The sequence below is a fragment of the Diaphorina citri genome, unplaced genomic scaffold (assembly GCF_000475195.1).
Source record: "Diaphorina citri unplaced genomic scaffold, Diaci psyllid genome assembly version 1.1 scaffold191, whole genome shotgun sequence".
NCBI lineage: Eukaryota > Metazoa > Arthropoda > Insecta > Hemiptera > Psyllidae > Diaphorina > Diaphorina citri.
In genome coordinates, this window is record NW_007377628.1 from 140027 (window position 1) to 160979 (window position 20953).

The following is a 20953-nucleotide window of genomic DNA, read 5'->3' on the forward strand; positions in this document are numbered from 1 at the left end:
TCACCTACTAGGCACGATGGAAGAAGCAATTCGAAGTAAAAACAGGCAAAACAAGCATATTAGAACAAAACAAGCAGAGGAAGAGACTATTAATATCTCCAATAAAGCGATATTCACGCCAGCAAAGGCTATACTTTCCAGTGTAGCACACAGTGGGGAATAGAAAGTTGTAAAACTTGAATTCGTTTTAATAACAAAATTGTTTCATATCGTAAAGATAAACTAAAAGCACCACGTCAAGAAACTAAATGAAAACAGTTTTCGGTTCCAAAGAGTAGAGATACAAAAGTCGATGTTCAAGTATGTATGATGTTTTGTAGGTTGGTATTACCGTAAACTGGGGGAGATGAGGATATGAGGGAGGTAATGTCTGGTTCGTTAAAAAGGATTAAAAGTAAATAAAGAATGTTCATACGAGAATGTGAGATAAAAGGAATCAGAGAGAGATGTTTAATAACGAGGAAAATTAAATTGATTACTCTGGTTTAAATGGGAAAAGAGAGCAAGACAACATTAGCATTTCCCAGTTGAAAATCAAATGGCGGTAAACAAACGAGAGAAAGAGAGGGAGAAAAAATAAATAAATAGAGAAAGGAAGAAGGAGAGAGATACTATGGATTTGCAAAGTGTAAATAATAATTACTATGGTATAAAAAAAAATCCGTTCTATTCAAATCATGATCAGGTAACATCATGAAAAGTACGGAACACGTTAAAAAACAATCACACCATACCGCTAAACGTGCATTCGCGTGCTTCCATAGTTTCACCCATATAAGTAAGCATAAATTTTCTTCAACACTAAAATATTCATTCGGATATTCGAAATGGTTAAGTAAAGGATGAAGGTGAACAAAATCAGGAACATCAGGGATTTTTTGTTTGTGTATGCTGGATTGTATAAATAAAATGAACGAGTGTTTCATAATGCAAGCAAAAGCGTTTTGTTTTAGGGGATAAGGTTTCACAATACCTACCGGAAGAGGTGGAATAAGAATGATAGTTTATGTAGCTCATAAAATAATAATTTATTGTTTTCCCATAAAAAAAGACAGTGAGGCTTTTTCCTTGCATCACTAGGAAACCAGAATTGCCTAAACCTAACAGACGTCTATTTGAACTGTCTTAGCAGAAAATAAGACAAGGTTCTTTTTATGTCAATCCATGTAAAGTAAAATAGCTTCTCAGTTCGTAGGGAACTCTATTCTTTGGCTTAGAATACGCTGTGGTCGCATTTCTCCAATTAAATGTTATGGGCCTTTTATTAGAGGGATGTTTACAGAGTCTGAAGGTGATACCTGATACCTACCCCTACCTGTATAGCAGAAAAAGTCTAGATTCTCTAGATGATAGATTTTAGACAATTTTTGTCGATTTAAATTTGTTACTTAAAATTAACTTTCAATGTAACACACAGCTAGAGTGTTTCTTTCAAAGCTTCAGCATGTTGTGAAGCTAGAAACTATGAAACTAAATATTGTACCTAGTTAGGAATCTGTATTTTGTATAATATCCTATAAGTTTAACGATGCTTGTTATTTACACAGACTTACGTAGAACTCGTTTATTTATTGTTTTAAAATTTAAATAAACGCAACATGCTTACGACACATTATTTTAATAGGTATAATGCTAAAGTTGGTGTTCCAAGATGTACCGAGATATATCTATATATCTACATAGGTATTTAAACTTTTGAAATATTTTCATAAACTTGGAGAGAAGAAAAAAATCGAATACAAAACTTTGCAAAGATATGAAATTTTACAAGCGTAATAACTATCGTATTATGAATCTCCGATCTCGGGTTTGCTCTTCCAAGGGGTTTGAACTTGAAAACTAGCGTGTTCATAACATAAACCCATTTTATGAGTAAGTAGTTAAGGTACCTATTTATGGTACAAAGTTCAAAACATCAACTGCATAGCTCTATTAGAAAAATAAATAAATAAGTAGAAAAAAGCTAGAAATAATATAAATAATATTCCTGAATAATAAATATGATTCTTATCAAACATCAGTAGTTTTCCCAAACATATGCATTCAGAGAGAACTTGTATTTTCTACTTACAGTGAACAGTAACCATGATCCTATGGCTGACGGATGGAACTACCCCATTGGATGCTATGCATAGGTATGCTCCCATATGAAGGCGACTCATTTTCCGGATCTGAAATATGTCTCCATCCACCAGATTGACTGAAACAGACAGGTAAGTCCATATAAAAAACAAGTCAGTTTTGGAATCGTGAGATCAAAATTGCCAATTTTTTTGGCAATGGCAACGGGACAAAAAATTAGCAGTGGCAGCAAAAATTGGCAATTTCTATGAGCTTTTCCACCCAACCAAATATTGACATACAGAGAGGAGAACAGAGAAGGAGAAGAAAGGAGAAAGTGAGTGAGAAAAAAGGGAATGTCCTAAAACCTATCTTTTACGATGGAAATATCTTACAAAGTTGTACGAGTACCTCTCATGGTTTCATAGTTCAAAGGGGACAGAAGGAAAATAAATCTTTAGGGGGGGGGGGGGGGGTGAAAAAAAAAAAGGCAACCCTACTAGATAACCAAGTTTTGCTTGGATTAATACAGGAATCCGAGTGTTCCTTTGGGTAGATGTGTCTGTGCAGACACTGTGTAGTCACATTGGGTATCTAAGCACTTAAATAAACAATGAAAAATGATGATTGTTTTTATATTTTATCTGACTAATTTTTTAAAAGGCATAAAAAAATCCCTGTTTATTTTGGCTTCACTACATAAAAATGTAGTCATTATAAAGAGCAGCATTTTTTCTTCGTCAGCAGTTTGTATGATTAAAAAAAAAAACTATTGAGGGAGTATGCAGGTATACCTACATATTATGTATTATCCTCTTAAAAAAGGCAATCAGAAAATCTGTTTAATAGCGTAGAAACAACAGGGGTGACATTTTCCATTTCCTCAGTTGGACCTTGGTATTTTTCCAATCTCAGTCAAATTATTTCAGGTTCCTATATTAACTCACCTGAAAATTTCAGTTGTTTCAGAAATAGCCGAAGAACAATGCTCCAGAATTTGGTGAGTCAAATTAACAAAAATTCAATTTAAAGATGACCTATCAAACGGTCCGTGTAGAATTTTCGTAAAGGTTTTTGTAGAATTATCATTCTACTCGTTGGTATGTTTTTACGGATCTCCACTCCCAGGAGAGTCTCACAAAACATAACGTATTAATGGTAAAAAGCTGAGGGGGACTTTGGTTCACTTTGGACGAAATAATATTTTTCGCATAATATTAATATGAAAAGGACTCATACGGGACGTGCAGATAAACAGGAAGATAAAATTCTAGGGATAACAGTCACGTACAGGTAAACTTTTGTGTTTGCCTAAACATAAGAGAAAGCATTGTGACGGGATGAACGAGGAGAGCTGGTCTAAAACTATACGAGTGTACAGCGGATAAAAGTTTTCCATTTTCCCTATCCTATAATGTACAAAATGACACTTTTTTTTCCTATTTCATAAAATAAAAAAGATAAATTTCTACGTAGTCACCCGTTAATTTGTTTGTTGTCAAAAGATGAGAGCAGCCAACACTGACACTTCAAAAAGCTTATTTAAGAGGTAGATAATTTAGTTTTTGTTTTTCACTAGATTTTCTATTTTTCGAGATGAGGAATGACGTACAAAGAGACCATTATTATATTATTGCGATGGGTTGCTTTGACTATAACAATGTGAATACCTACCGACTGACAGGACCTTTGAATTTCGGAAATTCAATATCTAACGAGGAAAAACAGACTGCTACCTAAAATTGTCGACCTCTCTAAAATGATGTTGTGCATACCACTCCAAGTGGTGACAGATAACAGGTGTAGTAAGTAAGCCCTAGTAAGTTTACCTGGACGCCCTATAAACAAAACATTGATTTGATGGATGACAAACACAATGGGTTGCATTGTGTATTCCACCATCTGTTTGCACAAGAACTGGGAATCTTCTAAACAAACCTCACTAAATCTCTTGAGACAACCGGGAGGAAAAATATATAAAAATAAAATGAATTTATAAGGAAGAACAAACTTACCCTGAATGTGATTGTTGTTTATACTTGTCATACTGTCAGAGGAATTTGTCTGGTCTAACACATCCGTCGAATGAGGGTTGGAAATTTCTGCAACCAAAATAGGACGGGAAGAACATTGAGGAAAACTCAAATTTGAATTGGAATAATAAATTTAAATGTGATTTATGTGTGTGTGAATTTTCATTTGTGGATTCGACATTTTGTGTTGAAATTTGCCAGTTGACATTGACATCTTCACCAAAATAATATCTGTCATGAATGCGGGCCTTAAATTAAAAGCTCGATTAGATGGAATATTTTTGTTGTTATCACACTTTTTGATTTGAACGAGAAATGATAGATGGAAGGAAAATGGGATTTTTCCCCGAAAACAGGATTTAATGGGTAGAATTATGAAAGAATACTTACCATAAACTTTGATAAAACCATCTGTCTCGCCCAAGGCATTGACAGCCACACACCTGTATGAACCAAACTGGTGGGATAGTATGGATCTAATTTTGAGCGTCATGTGACATGAGTACCCATTGATCAGTCTTGAGTCTTCATAATCATCTCCTGAAATCATCAGGTCATCACAAAAACTTTTACCAAACATTTTGTCGTCATTACTTAGTTTTATCAGCATTTCGGTCCGCAAACAAATGATTTAATAAATTTTGATATCACTTGTCTTATTTATCGTACACGCTGGTGTATTTTCGAAGCAAGAATCAACGCAATGATTTTATTAGACTGTGGGGGCAAAGTACATCTCACCAAGATAAACAAAGTATATTCTTAAACTTGGGATCTCTCCATAAATGGACTTTTCAGTCTCATACTGGCAGTATTAACAAGGATATCTCTGTATGTTTGTTCTTACAGTTACCTGTGATGATCATGTCTCCCTTCTCATTCGTCCAATAGTTAAGGGAAGCTGGGAACGCCTCTGTGTGACAATGAAGCTCAACTGTTTGAGAGACAAATGCGCCCTCCAACTGATTCGGTATGGTCAACATCGGAGGAACTGTAACCACAGTAAATACAAGGTAGGTACATTTGTAGGTAGGCAGGTTACAGATAGGTAGCAGTAATGCCACGCTTTGCCAGGGCAGAGTATAGCATCTCAAAAAAAAAAAAAAAAAAAAAAAAAAAAGAAAAAAAAAAAAAGACCTGGGATCGCATATAATCTGAAATACGCATCTGTTCAACGGCTTTTCCAGAAAAACACAAAACTTTTCATATTATTTTTCTTTCGTCTCCCTTTTTTATATCCTTGATATTGAATAATTTATTAGAGAAAAGTGTGAATTATTATTATTTATGTCCTCCTTTTACCTTCAGTCGCTCTTCTTTTATTTATTTTATAAGTTCTTATATCTCCTTTGCTAAAGACTTTGTAGTAGGTACCTACCAACTTACTTTGTGAGTACTTGGGACCGAACGAAAAACCTGACAGAATCAAACGTAATCGGTATTTTGTATTTGATTTAAATCGAAGTGCCTAGGTAGAACCATAATAAATTTATTAATTCTTCCTTCACTTCAAATGTTGTACAATAAAAGTGTTCTTTGAAAACTGTATTTTGTCTCAGAGCCATGCTCCTTTTTATGAAACATCGTATAATAGAAAGTCGACAAGTTACACCGCAGGGAGATTGAAAATGAACGCTTTAAAAATGCAAACATTCAACAAAGGCAGCCTTTGAAATAGGGGGCAACTTTTGAGTCAAGAGTTTTCTTATTATGAAACAAGGAAGTAGGTACCTACAAAACTGTATTATTGTAGGTACCTACATTAATTTTGATAATTTTGGCTCTGCCTGGGTTATTCAATTTTAACTTTTAACTTTGACACAATTATGTACTTTAGCCTACCTAGCATAAGTACGAGTAGGTACATGAGCACACAACGAAAATAACTGTAGGTATTTTAAATTGTTCATATCTTCCTAATTTTGCCGTCATTGAAACAAAATTTTGTTCAATTAGGTAGTTCATTAGAACCATTCTTCATCAAAATACAATTACCTAGTACGTACTATAAAAGTAATACTACAAAGTATTGTGTTCAAATTTAATGAACTCGAAAATAGAAAATTTTGTTCCCACACCAACTAAAGAAGAGGAATTTATGAAGTCCAAACGAATGACGAAGAAGTGGAAGAGCAAACTATTTCAGAAATGCTATATAGTGCAATATAATTACATTTGAAAACGAAATTTATGCAAATAAGTTAAATGATGCGTGAAACCAGTGAGAAGGATTAATCTGGTGGTAAAATATGTGGCAGCGTCATTGGCAGTTTTTCAGCGAGATGTGGACAGTCAAATAGTCAATATATCACTTTGATGCGGCTTGCACATCATGCATTAGTTGCAGGACATTATTGGTGAATTCCGCGGTCAAAATGTCGAGTAGTGTCTGCATAGCTGTACAATAAATACAGGGGTTTTTAATTCTTTTAGAAAATACTAGTCGAAAGTAAATAAAACAACTGATAATGGCAAAAATCTCGCCGCTTTAACACATTCATGGTTTTACTAATTCTGTCATTTCTGTTATATTGATGTTGTATGAATCTATTAATGAAGAGAAAAAGAATGATGATGCCTTACTCAGATAAGATAGGACGAGAAAAAGTTAGAGGAAATTACGAAGGAGACTTTGGGAAAGACATTATCTGAGTCGATTTCCATGACTTCATTATCATCCTATTTTATTTTTTTGGACTTTGGGCAATTGGACATATTATACGAGGGTAGTCCCAGTTTTACATACATATAAAAAAATTCACTGAAATTTCTCCCCTTATTATTTGATTTCCAAATAAATCAAGCATTTTCTCACCTAATTCTCCGTTATAGTTGATGGCCTTCCCGTCTTCCCTCCTCCAGGCAACATACGGTTCTGGATAGCCGACTGCCGAACATTCCAACGTCACTTCTGTGCCCTCCCTGACGACCACATCTGTGCTTGTCCTGTCCAGTAGAATTCGGGGAGGCACTGAAAGTAAAATCAAATTTATTTCGTTGAAAGACATGCATTGAGGGCGAAAATCGTAAAATGTGGAAGTTAGAGGCCCCCATTTCTCCAATTATTCAATCCATTGTACCATGGATGGGTCCATTCCTGAAAAGGATGGTGTACTTATTTGAGCTACAAGTGAATTAATTGTTGAGCAAAATTCTGAAAAAAAGAAGAGAAAAAAATGTGCCAACCTGCCAACCGATTCTGAAAATATTAGAGGTCCCTACCACATAAATTCAAGCGTAAAATCTAACTTTTCGTATGGCACGTCGCATCGCCCGGTAAAATTCTATCTTAAAATAGTTCATCATTTTCATCTCGCCATAAATAACGCTGAAGGTCAGGGAGATCATTAGGGGGAAGTAAAACACTTTCAGGAGAAATATGAGGAAGCGAAAGCAATCATTAGGTTTCAATAATTCATTGCGAACATTTTGAAAAGTACATTTGGATGTTCCTCGGGGGCAATAAATATGAAGCCCTATTGATCTTGACTATTACTGAACAAAACAATGGCAATGGAGAATAGAGATATTCTGGAATAGGCGTTTGTAGAACTTGGATTGGACTGACCACTGTTGTAGGATACCCATAGTTACCTACCTGATGTATGTATGCATGTAGATACCTACATACGTACGTACAACAAACTGTCTTTGACTCCTTTACAAAAGTCATTAATAGTTGAAGGTACATTTTTTCCTCTTTTTAAATAATCCTACTGTCATCCAAAATAGTGTGTGCCAAATTTCAACAAAAGAAACGAGATTTGACCCAAAGGTACATTATGTTAAACCATGCAGGTAATAATAAAACAACAGAATCTACTTTTTAAAAACTTGACGCTGTAGCAACAGTAATTCACTCTGCTCCCTGTTTCAGACGACACTAAAAATGTTGGGTCATTGGGGCTTCAAATGAACAACGAGAGCATAGCAGCACAATATGTAAATGTTATACCCAGAAATGAATCATTGCGATCACGTTCCAACCCAAAAGATAATGTGTAAGCGGAATTAAAAAGGGACAGGTTAGTCAAACTGAGGGAAATTATGACGGTAGCCCAGGCAGACATTCAAAGAATGAAGGTAAAATGAAACATTATGATGTTAGATACCTACAAGGCGCACTATACGAAACCCAAGACTAGCATTCGGGTAATAAAAACTTTACCAGTATAATATGCAAAATGTTTATGTTATTCTCGGTTACTATCTATTTGCTTTTCGAAAATAAAGTCGTTGCCACCGGTCTAAAGCTGTGTCCACAGAGAGTCGACGTAGTCGATCGACGGCGTAGACTATGTGTGGACACAGCTTCCAATCTCTCTCACTCACGGTTAAGCGTACCTACCTAACCATAGCTACCTCCTGTACCTACCAACGCAAGGTAGCGAGCGTAGGTAAAGATTTTATTTCTTGTACTTTTACTACTCACTACCTAAGGTGAAACATATCAACAATATTCTCTTTCCTCTAAAAATAACTACCCGGAAAATAAGATCACCTTTGTATTGCCTAAACAGAAAGGTTGCTGATCAAACGTTTTCTTTAAGAAGAGAAAATAACTTCATCTTCTTAAATAACTCAATTTTTTTTGCTTTCAACGTAAAACAAAAACATAAAAAGAAAATATTGCCTGTTATAAACACATAAAAGAAAGCAAGTGTGCAGAGTAACACGTAAAAAACTCATTATTTGTTTACATTTTGTGTTCTAGGTTGTAAAGGGGTTGTCAGTGTGACGCTCCCAAACGAGCATCCCTATATCTTGTGTCATCTGTCAACTCAACTGACATCAATACCTGTAAGTAATTAAACACGATATATTAAACAAATATTTAATTAGGTAGAAGGATTTGTAGTTTCATTTGGCTAAGCTTCATTTAGAGATTTAATGGTGCACCTTCAAGTAAGAGATACTTATATTTTCTATTTAATAAACAATTTACTATCTCCTTATAAAATCACATTCTTTGCAGCATCAATATCAAAAAATAACGGAATCCCTTTCAATTCTACCTAAAGATATCAAGAGTATCCCCATTTTTTTCTCTCTTCATGAAATTCGTGTGAGGCAAGATGGGAAAGCAAGTGAAAATATATGACATCTTGTTATATAAGTGTGTGCTTTCTTCTTCTTTGAACAATTATTTTTTTTTTTTTCACAAATTGTAAGTGTACGTTGGAGTATGGCAGTTTCTCGTTACGTACAGAATTCAACATTCAACCTTAAACACGTGAAACTTTTTCACTGTCTCGGATTCATGCAATACATACAAGACTGAATTACTGTTCTAGTTTGGTGTATTTTTCGTGTCGTAAATACTCATGTTTCTATGACCAAATATACCTGAATACCTAGTGAATGTTCTTCGTAGAAAATCTGTCCAGCTTTTGGTGATATTCGTATGTGTCGACGATTTTGCAGTGCGATTATTTGTTGCAATGTCACATTGAAACTATTTTTGTGGGCTCATTCATATCATTATTCAATGAATGACATTCATATAGTCGCTATGTTTTCCTAGACTGTGGAAAGGGACATCCCATCATTTCTATAGGCAACTTATTTCCATCATTCAAGTTTTCACTCATATCTCTAACTGCGTGCTTTGAAATTTCTCATTATCCTCAAAGTATTGGATAAATTCCCGGGCAGAAGTTATACGTATAGTTTTACATCTATACATACTAGTTCCATTTCATCAGGCCTAGATAAATCCACGAACAAGCTCATAGGGAAACTCAACTAATTGAAACTTGGAATAAAAACTCTTTCTCTATTGTAGGATATTATAGGATGGGTGCAAAGTATATCAGCTTGCGTCTGCCTGGCCGGCTATAAGGGACTTCAACTATTCCTTTTTGCTCTCCTCATTCCATCTTTTTGTAAAGTTTCTATCATTCCTCACTCCTTCAGTCGTCATCTATCATCTTTATACATTTCAAACCTCTATCATCTATTAATTCCTCTGCGAGTATAAATGTTATTCAAGCTCTAGCATTCTTTACTTCTTTTCTATTCTCTTTCATCTTTCTCAAACTTCTATCAATATCAATCCTTCTGATTTTCTCAAACTTTGGAACACCCTTCATCCATCTTTTCATTCCCATTCTCCTCATGCTCAACATAATCTCCGATAATTCCCTCGTTTTAGTTTCGGTGCGGATATATTCATTCAATAGACTAAGAAATGTATTGCAATTTAAAGATTTTAATTTCTTCGTATTTTTCTTCACCTCGCATTCTCATTTTGTTTTTTTGTACTCGAAACTTTTTCTCTCCTATTTTAATTCCCTTTCATATTTCTTATCTCCGAGAGCGTTTCTTTTCATCTCAACGTTTTTCCTTCTTCCTAAATCCTATTGATGAGGAATTGGATTCGAGTGTTAGACAACTTGTACTAGCTGGAGGTTTCCATAAAGACATAAACTCATTACCTGATAGAGAAGAAGCATTTGAGTGAATTCATAAATTCCCTGGAGATTAGCCATTACAATAGAGGAGTAGTCTGTTGTATGGGTTCAAGTAGGTCAAGCTAAGTCGTAAACAATTCGACTAATTTATGTTCTGCATTTGCATTGTCAATACAAATCCGCAGTGACAATTAGTAGCTATGTACCTATTGTGAAAGAGCGTGTAGAATTGATGTATGTGAACTGAAGCTAAATCTTGAAATGGGTGGACGGAAGGATCAGATTGAAGTTGTAAATTCTCTACCTGTTTATACTCAGGTAACTTACTCTAGTAAGTTTATACGCTACCTGTAACAGAATACAGATAACTGAAGCCCTGCACATAATTCTACTATCAAAGTTCCCAAAGAGATTTAGGAAGAAAGGACCAACAAATCTAAAGGGACACGGTTAACCCAGTGGTAACGCGCTTGCTTGCCATGCAGAAGGTCCCCCGGGTTCGATGTTGTTCTAAATTTGTACTCGTTTTTCGATTGCAAATGTTTCAACGGGTTGCTTTCTGGTGTTCTCGTGTTGACCCAGCACAAATGGGAAATATTGCGTCTTTTTTCACCCATCTGACAAGAGGCATACTACGACACAGACCATACGAGTAATGTAGCAGTTGTTTCATTGCTACAGAATAAAAACGGCGTTAAAACACTCACCTTTTTAAAAAGGATAAAAAAACTCACCTACTACTTGCAAGTACCCCTTCTGGCTGGTCATAGGAACGGTGTTGATCTGACACATGTACCATCCCCGGTCGGTCTCCTGGACATCTCGGAGATGCAGAAACCAAGACCTGTGGTCGTTGAATGTGATGGACACCCGCTTGTTCTGGGTAACAACCTTGTGGTGAATGCTGAGGATGGTTTGAGTGATCATCTTGACCCAGGCCACCTGGAAGAGGAGAGTGGCGAATTTTATGTGCATTAGTCTAATTTAGAGAGAGAAATGAATGGACTGGAAAACCGGGAGAAGTCAGCGAATTTGAGTTTTCAATTTTGGTACACACCCTTATTAGAAAATTGCAAAGACATAACATTGAATTGCATACCGGTTATGCCCGTCAGACAAAACTGTGGGGCCGACCGACCAACCTTAGAGTAGCACGGGTTGAATAAGTAACCTTAATAACGTTTATGGCATCGCGACACCGCAGTAAAAAACTTAACGGAAATTTTTTTGTGAGACCATTAAAATTTTAATATCCCAAATATTCATAAACATGAGTAACCATTGAAACCAATCTGCAAAGGACGGTGCAAAATGAAGTCAGAATATAAATATTGCTTCGTGTTAGACACGATTTATAATTCTGCGGTAATCACACCGTTGGAAATGCATTTTTTTTTTTTTTTTTTTTTTTTTTTTTAAAAAAAAAAATTCTTCTTTGTAAAAAATTTGATTTTTTTTTTACAAACAAATGACAACTATAGATGTGAGTCAAGGATTTTTTCCAACCCCACAAAAGCCGTTATCACCAACGTGTCACGTGACAGAGCTCAGCCTAGACAGCCTTGCATTATAAATTCCGAACATGAAATCTCAACTGACTTCATTTTCATCACTTTTTTTTTAATTTCAATGGCGAGAAGGAGGGGGCTTTAAAAAATGCCGTCAGTGCAATCACAACCACTTCTCTTTTAATGCACCAAACGACCTCGCGGGTTCAAATTGCCTGTGTGCTTTCGAAATTAATGATTTTTGAAAATATGAAGGTGCATTGGGAGTAATTAATTTGACGCGCTAGCGGTGGTGACACGGAAAATTATGACAAATCACGTCATTATTATTACCTAGTTATATTGTGAAAGTGTTGAACTCAATATACTCCATGCCCTCTTTGAGGAGAAGTAGGTTTTCATAGGGATGTACCTGCATTTTTTCAAAAGAACATCAGGAGTACATACCTGTTATATATATATTTATGGAATCAGGTAGGCAAATGGATATTGATTGTAAGGTATTTTCCCCCCTTTATGTATCTCTACTTTTTTGCTGCACATTGCAGGATCAGTGTTTTACAAGGCGATCATACAAATTCATTATTTTCCACCTTGCTAACCAAGTAACCACTACACTAGGAAGGAAACGTTACAAGGGCACTTACCTTGTATTCCCTTAAGTTTTCCACAACGCACGCCATGAGAGCCTCTTTACCAACTGTGGCAGTAACGTTAGCAACTGGTTCGGCAAACCGCGGCATATCTGGTTTTTCACATTCTGAAAAAAAAGAAGATAATTTTCAATTCAATTAGCTATTTATTTAATGGAATAAATAAGATTTATTTAATAAAATAAATAAGAATGCGCCGTCTTACAGCTAAGATATTTCGGATGATACGGTGTACGGTAATATCAGCGTACGGCCGGTACGGTGTGCGGTAATATCAACGTAAGGACGGTACGGCGTATGGTAATATCAGCGTACGGACAGTACGGTGTACGGTAATATCAGCGTACGGACGGTACGGTGTACGGTAATATCAGCGCACGGTCTTACTGGTTTTGAAGTAGGTACATCCGCCCCCAAATTTTCTGGAAAAGTCACGAAATGGTCAAAACTGCATTATTAATCAAATTTATAAGACCTTATTTAGACTGCGTCGGTAAACGGAATTTTCAGTCTCATTCTAGAAAAGTAGTCCAGTGTACCTTTATTCTGCATGGTACATCTATGTTAGACATGAGGGATCAGGGGGGCTGCATTCATTTATCTCTTTGTTAATGAATGAGCACAGATTTACGTCAAAAGTTTTGCACCAAAATAATTATGATTAATTGAAAGTAGTTCGCTTTTCTGTGATATCCGAGGTTGAACTAGCATTTGTCTCATTTCGAAACCGTTAGGTCCATCCACAGGAGACAGAAGCTTTCATTGTCTTTTCGAGGTATTATTTTATATTAAAAAGAGAAGGCTGGAAAATATTAACTACGATATTTTGTTTGATAGGAATTTACGTCAGCGTCACGGTATAACTGCTGAGGTTTTTGCTCCATGCGGCAACAAGCTACCCGCCTCCTGATATTAACCTCACCCAGTCTGAATTGCTGTTAAATACTAGCCGTCCGCGATTGCAAATACGGTCACCCATCCAGATAATAACAACGTGCAAGCTTAACTTTAGTGATCAATGAGAATTTTTAGATTCAACATGCTATCGCTGATGCCGCCCCCTCGCGCTGAATAGATTTGGAGCTATTATAGATGCAACTTTAGTAATACTTTACTTAAGGTAGAGCTAACCCTATGATGGAGTATAAAGCCAGCCCACCATTTTCCTGAAAGCTGCGTGCTCTCCCCTGGATTATCGTAATCCTACACCACTTGTAGTTTTATTAACTTTCATGACTTGAACTTTCAAGTCGAACTTTTTTGAAGCTTTTGAAACATGACGCCTGTATAATTTCCCATGTCTTTATTTAATAATTAATTAATTTTATTGAAGTTATTCTGCGCAGAGCTCAGCGTGTCAATTAAAGAAAAAATTATCCTGCCATTTTTTTTTTTTTTTTTTTTTTTTACAAAATTTTTTTAAAAAAATTACCCCGCCATTTTTTTTTTTTTTTTTTCTGTACATAATTTATTTAGTATTTTTTTCCTCTTTTCTCTTTCCTATTTTTCCTTCAATTATAAACACTTGTTCCCTCTTTGTTGATTTGTGGTTAACAAACCTGACTGTTATTTAGGTGTGACCATTGGCTATTTTTCGGAAAAAACGTGATTATAAGTTTTCAAAATTGGGACTTCAAATGAAACACTTTTAGCGAAGTTTTGCAACCAAAATTAGCGTCCCGTTAACTGAACTCTTTAAAGTTATTTGACGAAAACTCATTCCTGTACATCTGTCTCATTTATCTATGTTTTTCTTTAGTTATTGTAGCAATGAAACGGACAAAGAGTGGTGCTCAACAAGTCGGATTTCACGGATTTGGGATGAAATGAAGGATTTTCAGACATCTAATTCTCAAGACAGCCGAAGAATTAAACCCGATCCGAGGCATTCCATGGATGATATTCAGCGTTTACTATTCTACTCGTAAGTAGGTCTGGAAACCATAATGAAAGTAGGTAACTAGGTATAGTACGTCCCCCGATTTTCTCATCGTAAAGGAGCAAAATGTTTAATAATGCACCAGCAACACCGCGCAAGCAGTGTGAAAAGTGGACGATCTGACATTTTTGCTCCTCTTTTTTGTTTGGAAACAATGAAAAGTTACTGTCCTGATGCTGCTGATTATACTTTATTCTGCTAACTTGAGTTTTGTTTTCACCCCCCCCCCCTCTCAGAGGAAACGAGTGAAAGTATAGAAAATATAAATACAGGGTATCTGGAATCCTTTAATTTTTGAAAATCGAAAATGAAAGTATACCTAATCGAAGCTTTTCTTATAACCCTTGAAAGTACATATAACCTACAAGGGTTTATTTAACTTAAGTTCTCTGGTGTAGGTCTGTGGGTGTAGTCTTATGTAGGTATGTTTGAGTCAAATCTTTTAACCCCGAGTTTTGAGCTATACTCTCCCCGGGTCGTTGTAAATTGACACCTATGTTTACAAAACTCATGTTTAAAGTGCTGCTAAATCAATCAAAAGATAACGTGCCCTTTTCGCCGACCAATGCCGACGATATTGCCTGGTAGATACCTAGTACCATAATCGGTAACACTAAAAACGTGTAATTTTTGAACCACCCTATCCCTATCCAGTCCATATTCGAGATATAAGCAGAGTGTGAAAACGAACTGTGGAAAATGGGGGTGTAAACACAAAGGGAGAAAAAAAAATATGGAAAAAGACAATCTCACAGCTGAGGCGACAATCATTATGTTCTGATGTGAAAGTGACAATCATCTGTTGTCTACATTCAGTCTAGTGTTGCACGACCAAACTTTGGAACAATGTTCACAGCTTTTTGCTCGCACCTTCCAACTTTCCTCTTCTTTCTCTTCTTCTTACCCTTTCTTTTTCCTCCCACCTACTCATTTTTTCTACCTCTTCCTCCTGCTCTTCTTCTTCTTTTCCCTTTTCTGCCTACAACATTATTATTCTTGTCTACAACAGGGTTACTCTTTCTCCTTCCCTTCCTCTTATTTTTCTCCTTGCTATTAGTACACTTCATCGCTTATCATTATTTTTCATGTTGTTCTTTTTCTTCTTAGAATTATTCATTTTTTATTCATACACATTCTTACGAATATTTAAACTTTGTCTTTTTTTCTCATACTTGTTGTGGACAACCTTGCATTCATCTCTTCAAGCTGTCATTTGAATCATCTAATAATCTCTAGTTAGCAATAATACCCACTACAGACTTCCAATCAAAATGCACGCTTTAATGAGGTTAAGGGTGGCGTCAGGCGCAGTTAATGCAATTATTCATGACCATGTTAATAAAGTAAATAAAATAAATAATAATTTTCCCTTTTCTGCCTACAACATTAAGTAGCCTACAACATTCTGCCTACAACATTAATCAAAATGCACGCTTTAATGAGGTTAAGGGTGGCGTCAGGCGCAGTTAATGCAATTATTCATGACCATGTTAATAAAGTAAATAAAATAAATAATAATTTCACCTTGCATAGAATATCTGTTGCTCGCTAGACAGCAGACAGTTGCAATGTCAGAAAACTTGAAACTACTTCAGATAAAAATTGAAAAGTCAAACAAAAATGCAAGCGCAACGCGTGCACCAGAAACAAAAGAATCTTCAACAGAAAATTGGAGGAATGAGCAAATTCAGTTATAGAGGAAATTAACGGAGTTGTGGACGGAGGTGACGAAATAGAAAGATTGGAAGGGCAACAAAAAGTTTTGAAAATAATTCAGAGCATTTGGAGTATGAAATAAGAAAAAAAGGTAAAAAACCCAAAAAAGTTAAACAAGATAAAAAGGAAAAAATTGAAAAACTTTTCCTCCAGAAACCTATTTATTTGTATTATTATTGTTGTTGTTGAGAAAAAAAAAAAAAAAAAACAATACAAAACCTGGACGACCTTTTCCGAGAGAAGAGAGATTGAGTGGCAAGCTGGCAAGCAATAAAGGAAGAGCATGTCAGGAAAAGACAACATGGTCTAATGTAAACCCTCCTGTTGACATAACAACCTCAATGCTTGTTCTCTAATGTAATTACTTCATCGGATACATGGTCAATTATGTCAGAGGCATTGTTAGGGTTTTCCCCTCAACATTCTCAGACTTGAGTTGCACATTCGAAAGTATTTCCCATGGGGTTGAACTTATCAACTTTTCGAGATATGTAGAGAACACGTGGAGAAACTTGAACTTGACGGCTGGATGCTTTTTTCTCCTTCATTAGTAGAGGAAACATTTTGACATTATTTTAGATTCCTTCTCTATATTGGAACCCATTTCAATACTTCAATTTATTACGTTGAAGTTAACGTAGGTCTATAGTGAAGCTTGTTACTGTTGGGTATTAAGGTGGGTACATTTACCATTGCATTCTGTTACAATCCAAAGATTCCAAAGCAAAATACTTGTACTAAAAGCACGGAACGAATATTTCCCTTCACAAATTCTTTGATCGAGATTTTTCCATTTAATCTGATAAGTATGTTACGAAAAAAAGCAATGATTTTGATGAGTAGATAACATGAAGTTTACTTTATATCTACATGTGAGATTCATATGTTTGTATTTTCACTTTAGAATATCTAAGTACATATTTATGCAAAGTTTTTGCATCGAGATTTGCTCATTCTATTTACCTTTCGATGCAATTTTGTTTTACAGTAAGGTGCAAACGTCAGCATCTTTCATATTTATAACGTGTATGGTCAATTACCCTTTTGGAGGAACAAAAATTATATGAATATTGAAGTGAAAATGAGGAAATTACTGAATGTTTGAAGTTCAACATCACAACGAGCTCAACTTTACATAGCTTTTGGTGCAATGTCCTATTTATTAGATTACCTATGAGAAATCAAATCTACAATTGCACCAAAATAAAATAGGGGCAGTAAAAAATGGAGAGTCACAGTAGAAACATATAAATAATATTTCGAATTTAAAACGGGACCTCTCATCTCTACCATTGTACCAGTAACCAGAGGAACATAATATGTAAATCCTTTTCTTAATTTTGACAACATTTTCCCCCAAAAAACCGTCGGAAAGTTTAGGGTAGGTATATAATTATGTATATTAGGAACGTGCTGGAAATGTTTGCAAAGTAAATAACGCATTTTTGTATGAACGTAGGAAATAAATTGAAGTTGAAATTCATTTTGGTTCAGTTGGGCGAAATTTTGATGGAGGAAATTGAATGAGTAAATATGGTGGAAGCCCTGACAGAGCCTTTTGATTCAAAATGAACTCAAAGAGGCTAAAATTTTGCTTTGTTTCGACGCAATACATTGAAGTTTTAGTCATCCTCAAATTTAGATAGTGACCTTTGTTTGTCACACTAGAACAATCTTTGTATTTTCGCTAGTTGGGGATATTCTGACATGAATGGGTTTGATATGAAGTAGGTAGGTGGGCCCTGATATTTCAATTTTAGTAAAACTCTTATTTTCGTGTGCAGTGTGTAGGAGTACGTTCAATAAGTACATTACTTACACATAGGTACATACATAGCCACCTATATTTCCTCGTTTACATATTACCTACTTTGTGTATGTATGCTATGTGTCTGTTCCTCTGTTGCAATGTTATAGATAGACAGGAAAATTCAAAATGTTGAGAATTATTCGAAAATTCTGATATTTTTTTTCCTATTCATACGAAGAAAAAGAAGAAGAAGAAAAAGGATAGGAAGAAGAAAACGAAATGGTGAGGTAGAAGAAAATATTTATTCAGTAAAAAAAAAAAAAAACGGATGCGCAAGAAAGAGAGCTTTCAGTCAAACTTTTCTGACGTCTAAATACAAGGACTCCTCTGAACCTCTGAAATTTGAACACTGAAACACAGGAAGTGAGTTCTGTGAATGAGATGGGACTTGTGCGTGGGCTTATAGGAAGATTCAAATCCCCACTGGCCCCTGGTCTTTGGATGACAAAAATCCATCTTACCTTGAAGAAAAAAATAAAATGTTTTAAATAATAATAATAAAAAAACGCCCACAATTTATGTTTCCTTGAGTAGGTCAACCAGTTGTTAATAGAGAATACGAGAAATCAGAAGAAATTAATTTCAACCAAACCGATTTGAGGGTTAAAATCCCACCGTTTATAGCACGTTTACAGCAATGGCAAAAAATTCACGAAAAGGAACCCCCTTAATATGAACGAAAAATTACAGATAAAATCGAAATCGTCTATGGGCCAAAAATTAATGTTCACCTTCATAAAGGGTTCCATAAGATCTTCGTCACAGTTTTATTACGGGTCTCTCCAAATACCACATGAGCAATCAATAACGAATGAAATGTTCTTCATTTGGAGCAAAGTACTGACAACCTATAGTTCTGCGGATCAAAGTAAACGCCACAACTAGCTGAAGGTAAGACGGTACATGGTTACAACCCATCACCAGAAAGTTATAACAAGACATCATCTTAGAACCTCGTAATCCAGAAAAACTTTTCTCCCAATTTGAAGCATCAAGCATCTACCCCGCAGCTCATACGTATGAAATATCAGGCCCGGAATTACTTGGGACTCATTCTGGAAATAAAACTTGTTGTAATTTTTACAAGGTACAAGTTCAATATTAAGGGAATTGTGCCAAACCCCTAAATTCAAACATACGGATCATTTGGGAGGAAACCAGTTGGGTCCCAAAAACCTTTGGGCCTTGGCGATTTTGTGGGACTTATGGGATGGGATACACTACATTGTATGATGCACTGATGTCTTTTAGTTGAAACTTTTAAATTTCTCATCTGCTATCCTTTAATTCCAATGAAGAAAGGCATGAAAAAGGCTGAGCATGTTCTCAGCATAGGTCACCAATTGATTTGGGGCCTCTTAGGGGTTCCAAAGTGCCCCACTTCGGCCCCCCATCACCTGCCTAAATCCAGGCCTATCTATACGTTAGGAAACAAGACGGATTTGAAATGTTTCCCCCACCCATTTCTCTCCTCAAATCTCCCTCCACTGTCACTTCTCATCCCTCCAGAGCAAGAAGCATACCAGACTTGTCGTTTGCAGTCGTATATGACGAGACTTGTGTTTGACAATGTCATTATACGCTCGTCTCTTCTCAATCCTGAAATACACAGCTTCTGAGGTATTACTCCTATACACACACAACTTCTGAGGTAATACATACGTGAATTTTAATGTGTTATGTCAGATCTCTGGATGTCTTCTGGAATCCAAATGCCTGTTTTGGTATGAGTAGTTTGATGTCAAATTGGAATAAAATATATGACACCTACATATTCTTTGAAGATACCTCAATATCTACTTTTTTTTAGTTACAGAAGCAAGGATGAAACACTAAAGGCAGCAGTTCACAATGAACCCGGAGAAGCCTTTGAGAAAGCAAAATGGATTGCTTTATCAAGAGGCAGGCGAAAGAAATTTTCGAAGGACAACATAAAGATTAGATATGAATGAGATATCTTCAGCCTGACGTGAGAATAAATCCTGAAGACTGCAAGGAAACGGCAAAGGATCATCCAAAATGGAAGCAGTAGGTATGTTAAATATCTCAAAGCCACGGGGTAAGCACGTAAGTAGTACCTTTTTGCTTTTTCCTTCCAAGTTTGGGATAGGACTGCAAAGTCCTTTTACCCCTGCAGTCAAACTTTCTGTTTCGAAGGCGATTCTTATCTGTCGGTGTCAGAAGTTCTACTGACATACATAATGGGGGTTTTAGGTTCGTCCTTTGTAAGACCATGCTCATGGTATTTCCCTTCTGCCTTTATTTTACCTCTACTGCTCTTTTCTTATTTATTTTGCTTTGATGTATTTCAAGGAAGTAGGTATTATTTGTCGTAGATACACTGAAGTAAGAAATAAACTTTAATAGAACAAGAGGCAGAGAGAGAGGGAGAGAGTAAGCGAGCGCAAGAGGGAGTCAGAGAGGGTTCTAAGGGAATGAATATAAAAGGGTCTGGATCTGATATGAGAAGCATGAGAGGCAATAACAACAATTTTATCCCAACGCCTACTACCTTAAAGTCCAGGTATTTTCAATTGCAGCGACAAGCTCTCCTGATAAGAGTAAGCCTTTGTAAAATCTATCGTAAATAAGACAAGCTTATAGTTGTCATAAGCCTCACACGACTTGGAGTTTATGGGCCATAAAAATCACATTGACAATTTATGGAAATTATAGTGAACTGTAATAAAAGGGGGAAAATCTCATGCAGTTTTCTCACAAATACTATTTCATTCATCTCTTGTATGTCACACTATGTTATATTGAATTCTCCTCCTCCCCACCTTATCTAAGCCTTCTCTCTAAAGTTGATGTTCTATA

The 20953-nt window shown here is 35.8% G+C and overlaps 1 protein-coding gene across 1 annotated transcript in view; it reads right to left on the bottom strand.

Annotated features, from left to right (window-relative positions):
- Nucleotides 1-20953, bottom strand: part of LOC103505727 (lachesin-like) — a 42308-nt gene that overhangs the window by 9126 nt on the left and 12229 nt on the right. The window contains exons 2-8 of the mRNA XM_008470082.3: nucleotides 12663-12775; nucleotides 11242-11449; nucleotides 6910-7065; nucleotides 6407-6491; nucleotides 4948-5183; nucleotides 4485-4634; nucleotides 4077-4163 (exon numbers count right to left, since the gene is read on the bottom strand). Of these exons, the coding sequence (XP_008468304.1) occupies nucleotides 4077-4163; nucleotides 4485-4634; nucleotides 4948-5183; nucleotides 6407-6491; nucleotides 6910-7065; nucleotides 11242-11449; nucleotides 12663-12775 (1035 nt within the window). The remainder of the gene's footprint in view (nucleotides 1-4076; nucleotides 4164-4484; nucleotides 4635-4947; nucleotides 5184-6406; nucleotides 6492-6909; nucleotides 7066-11241; nucleotides 11450-12662; nucleotides 12776-20953) is intronic.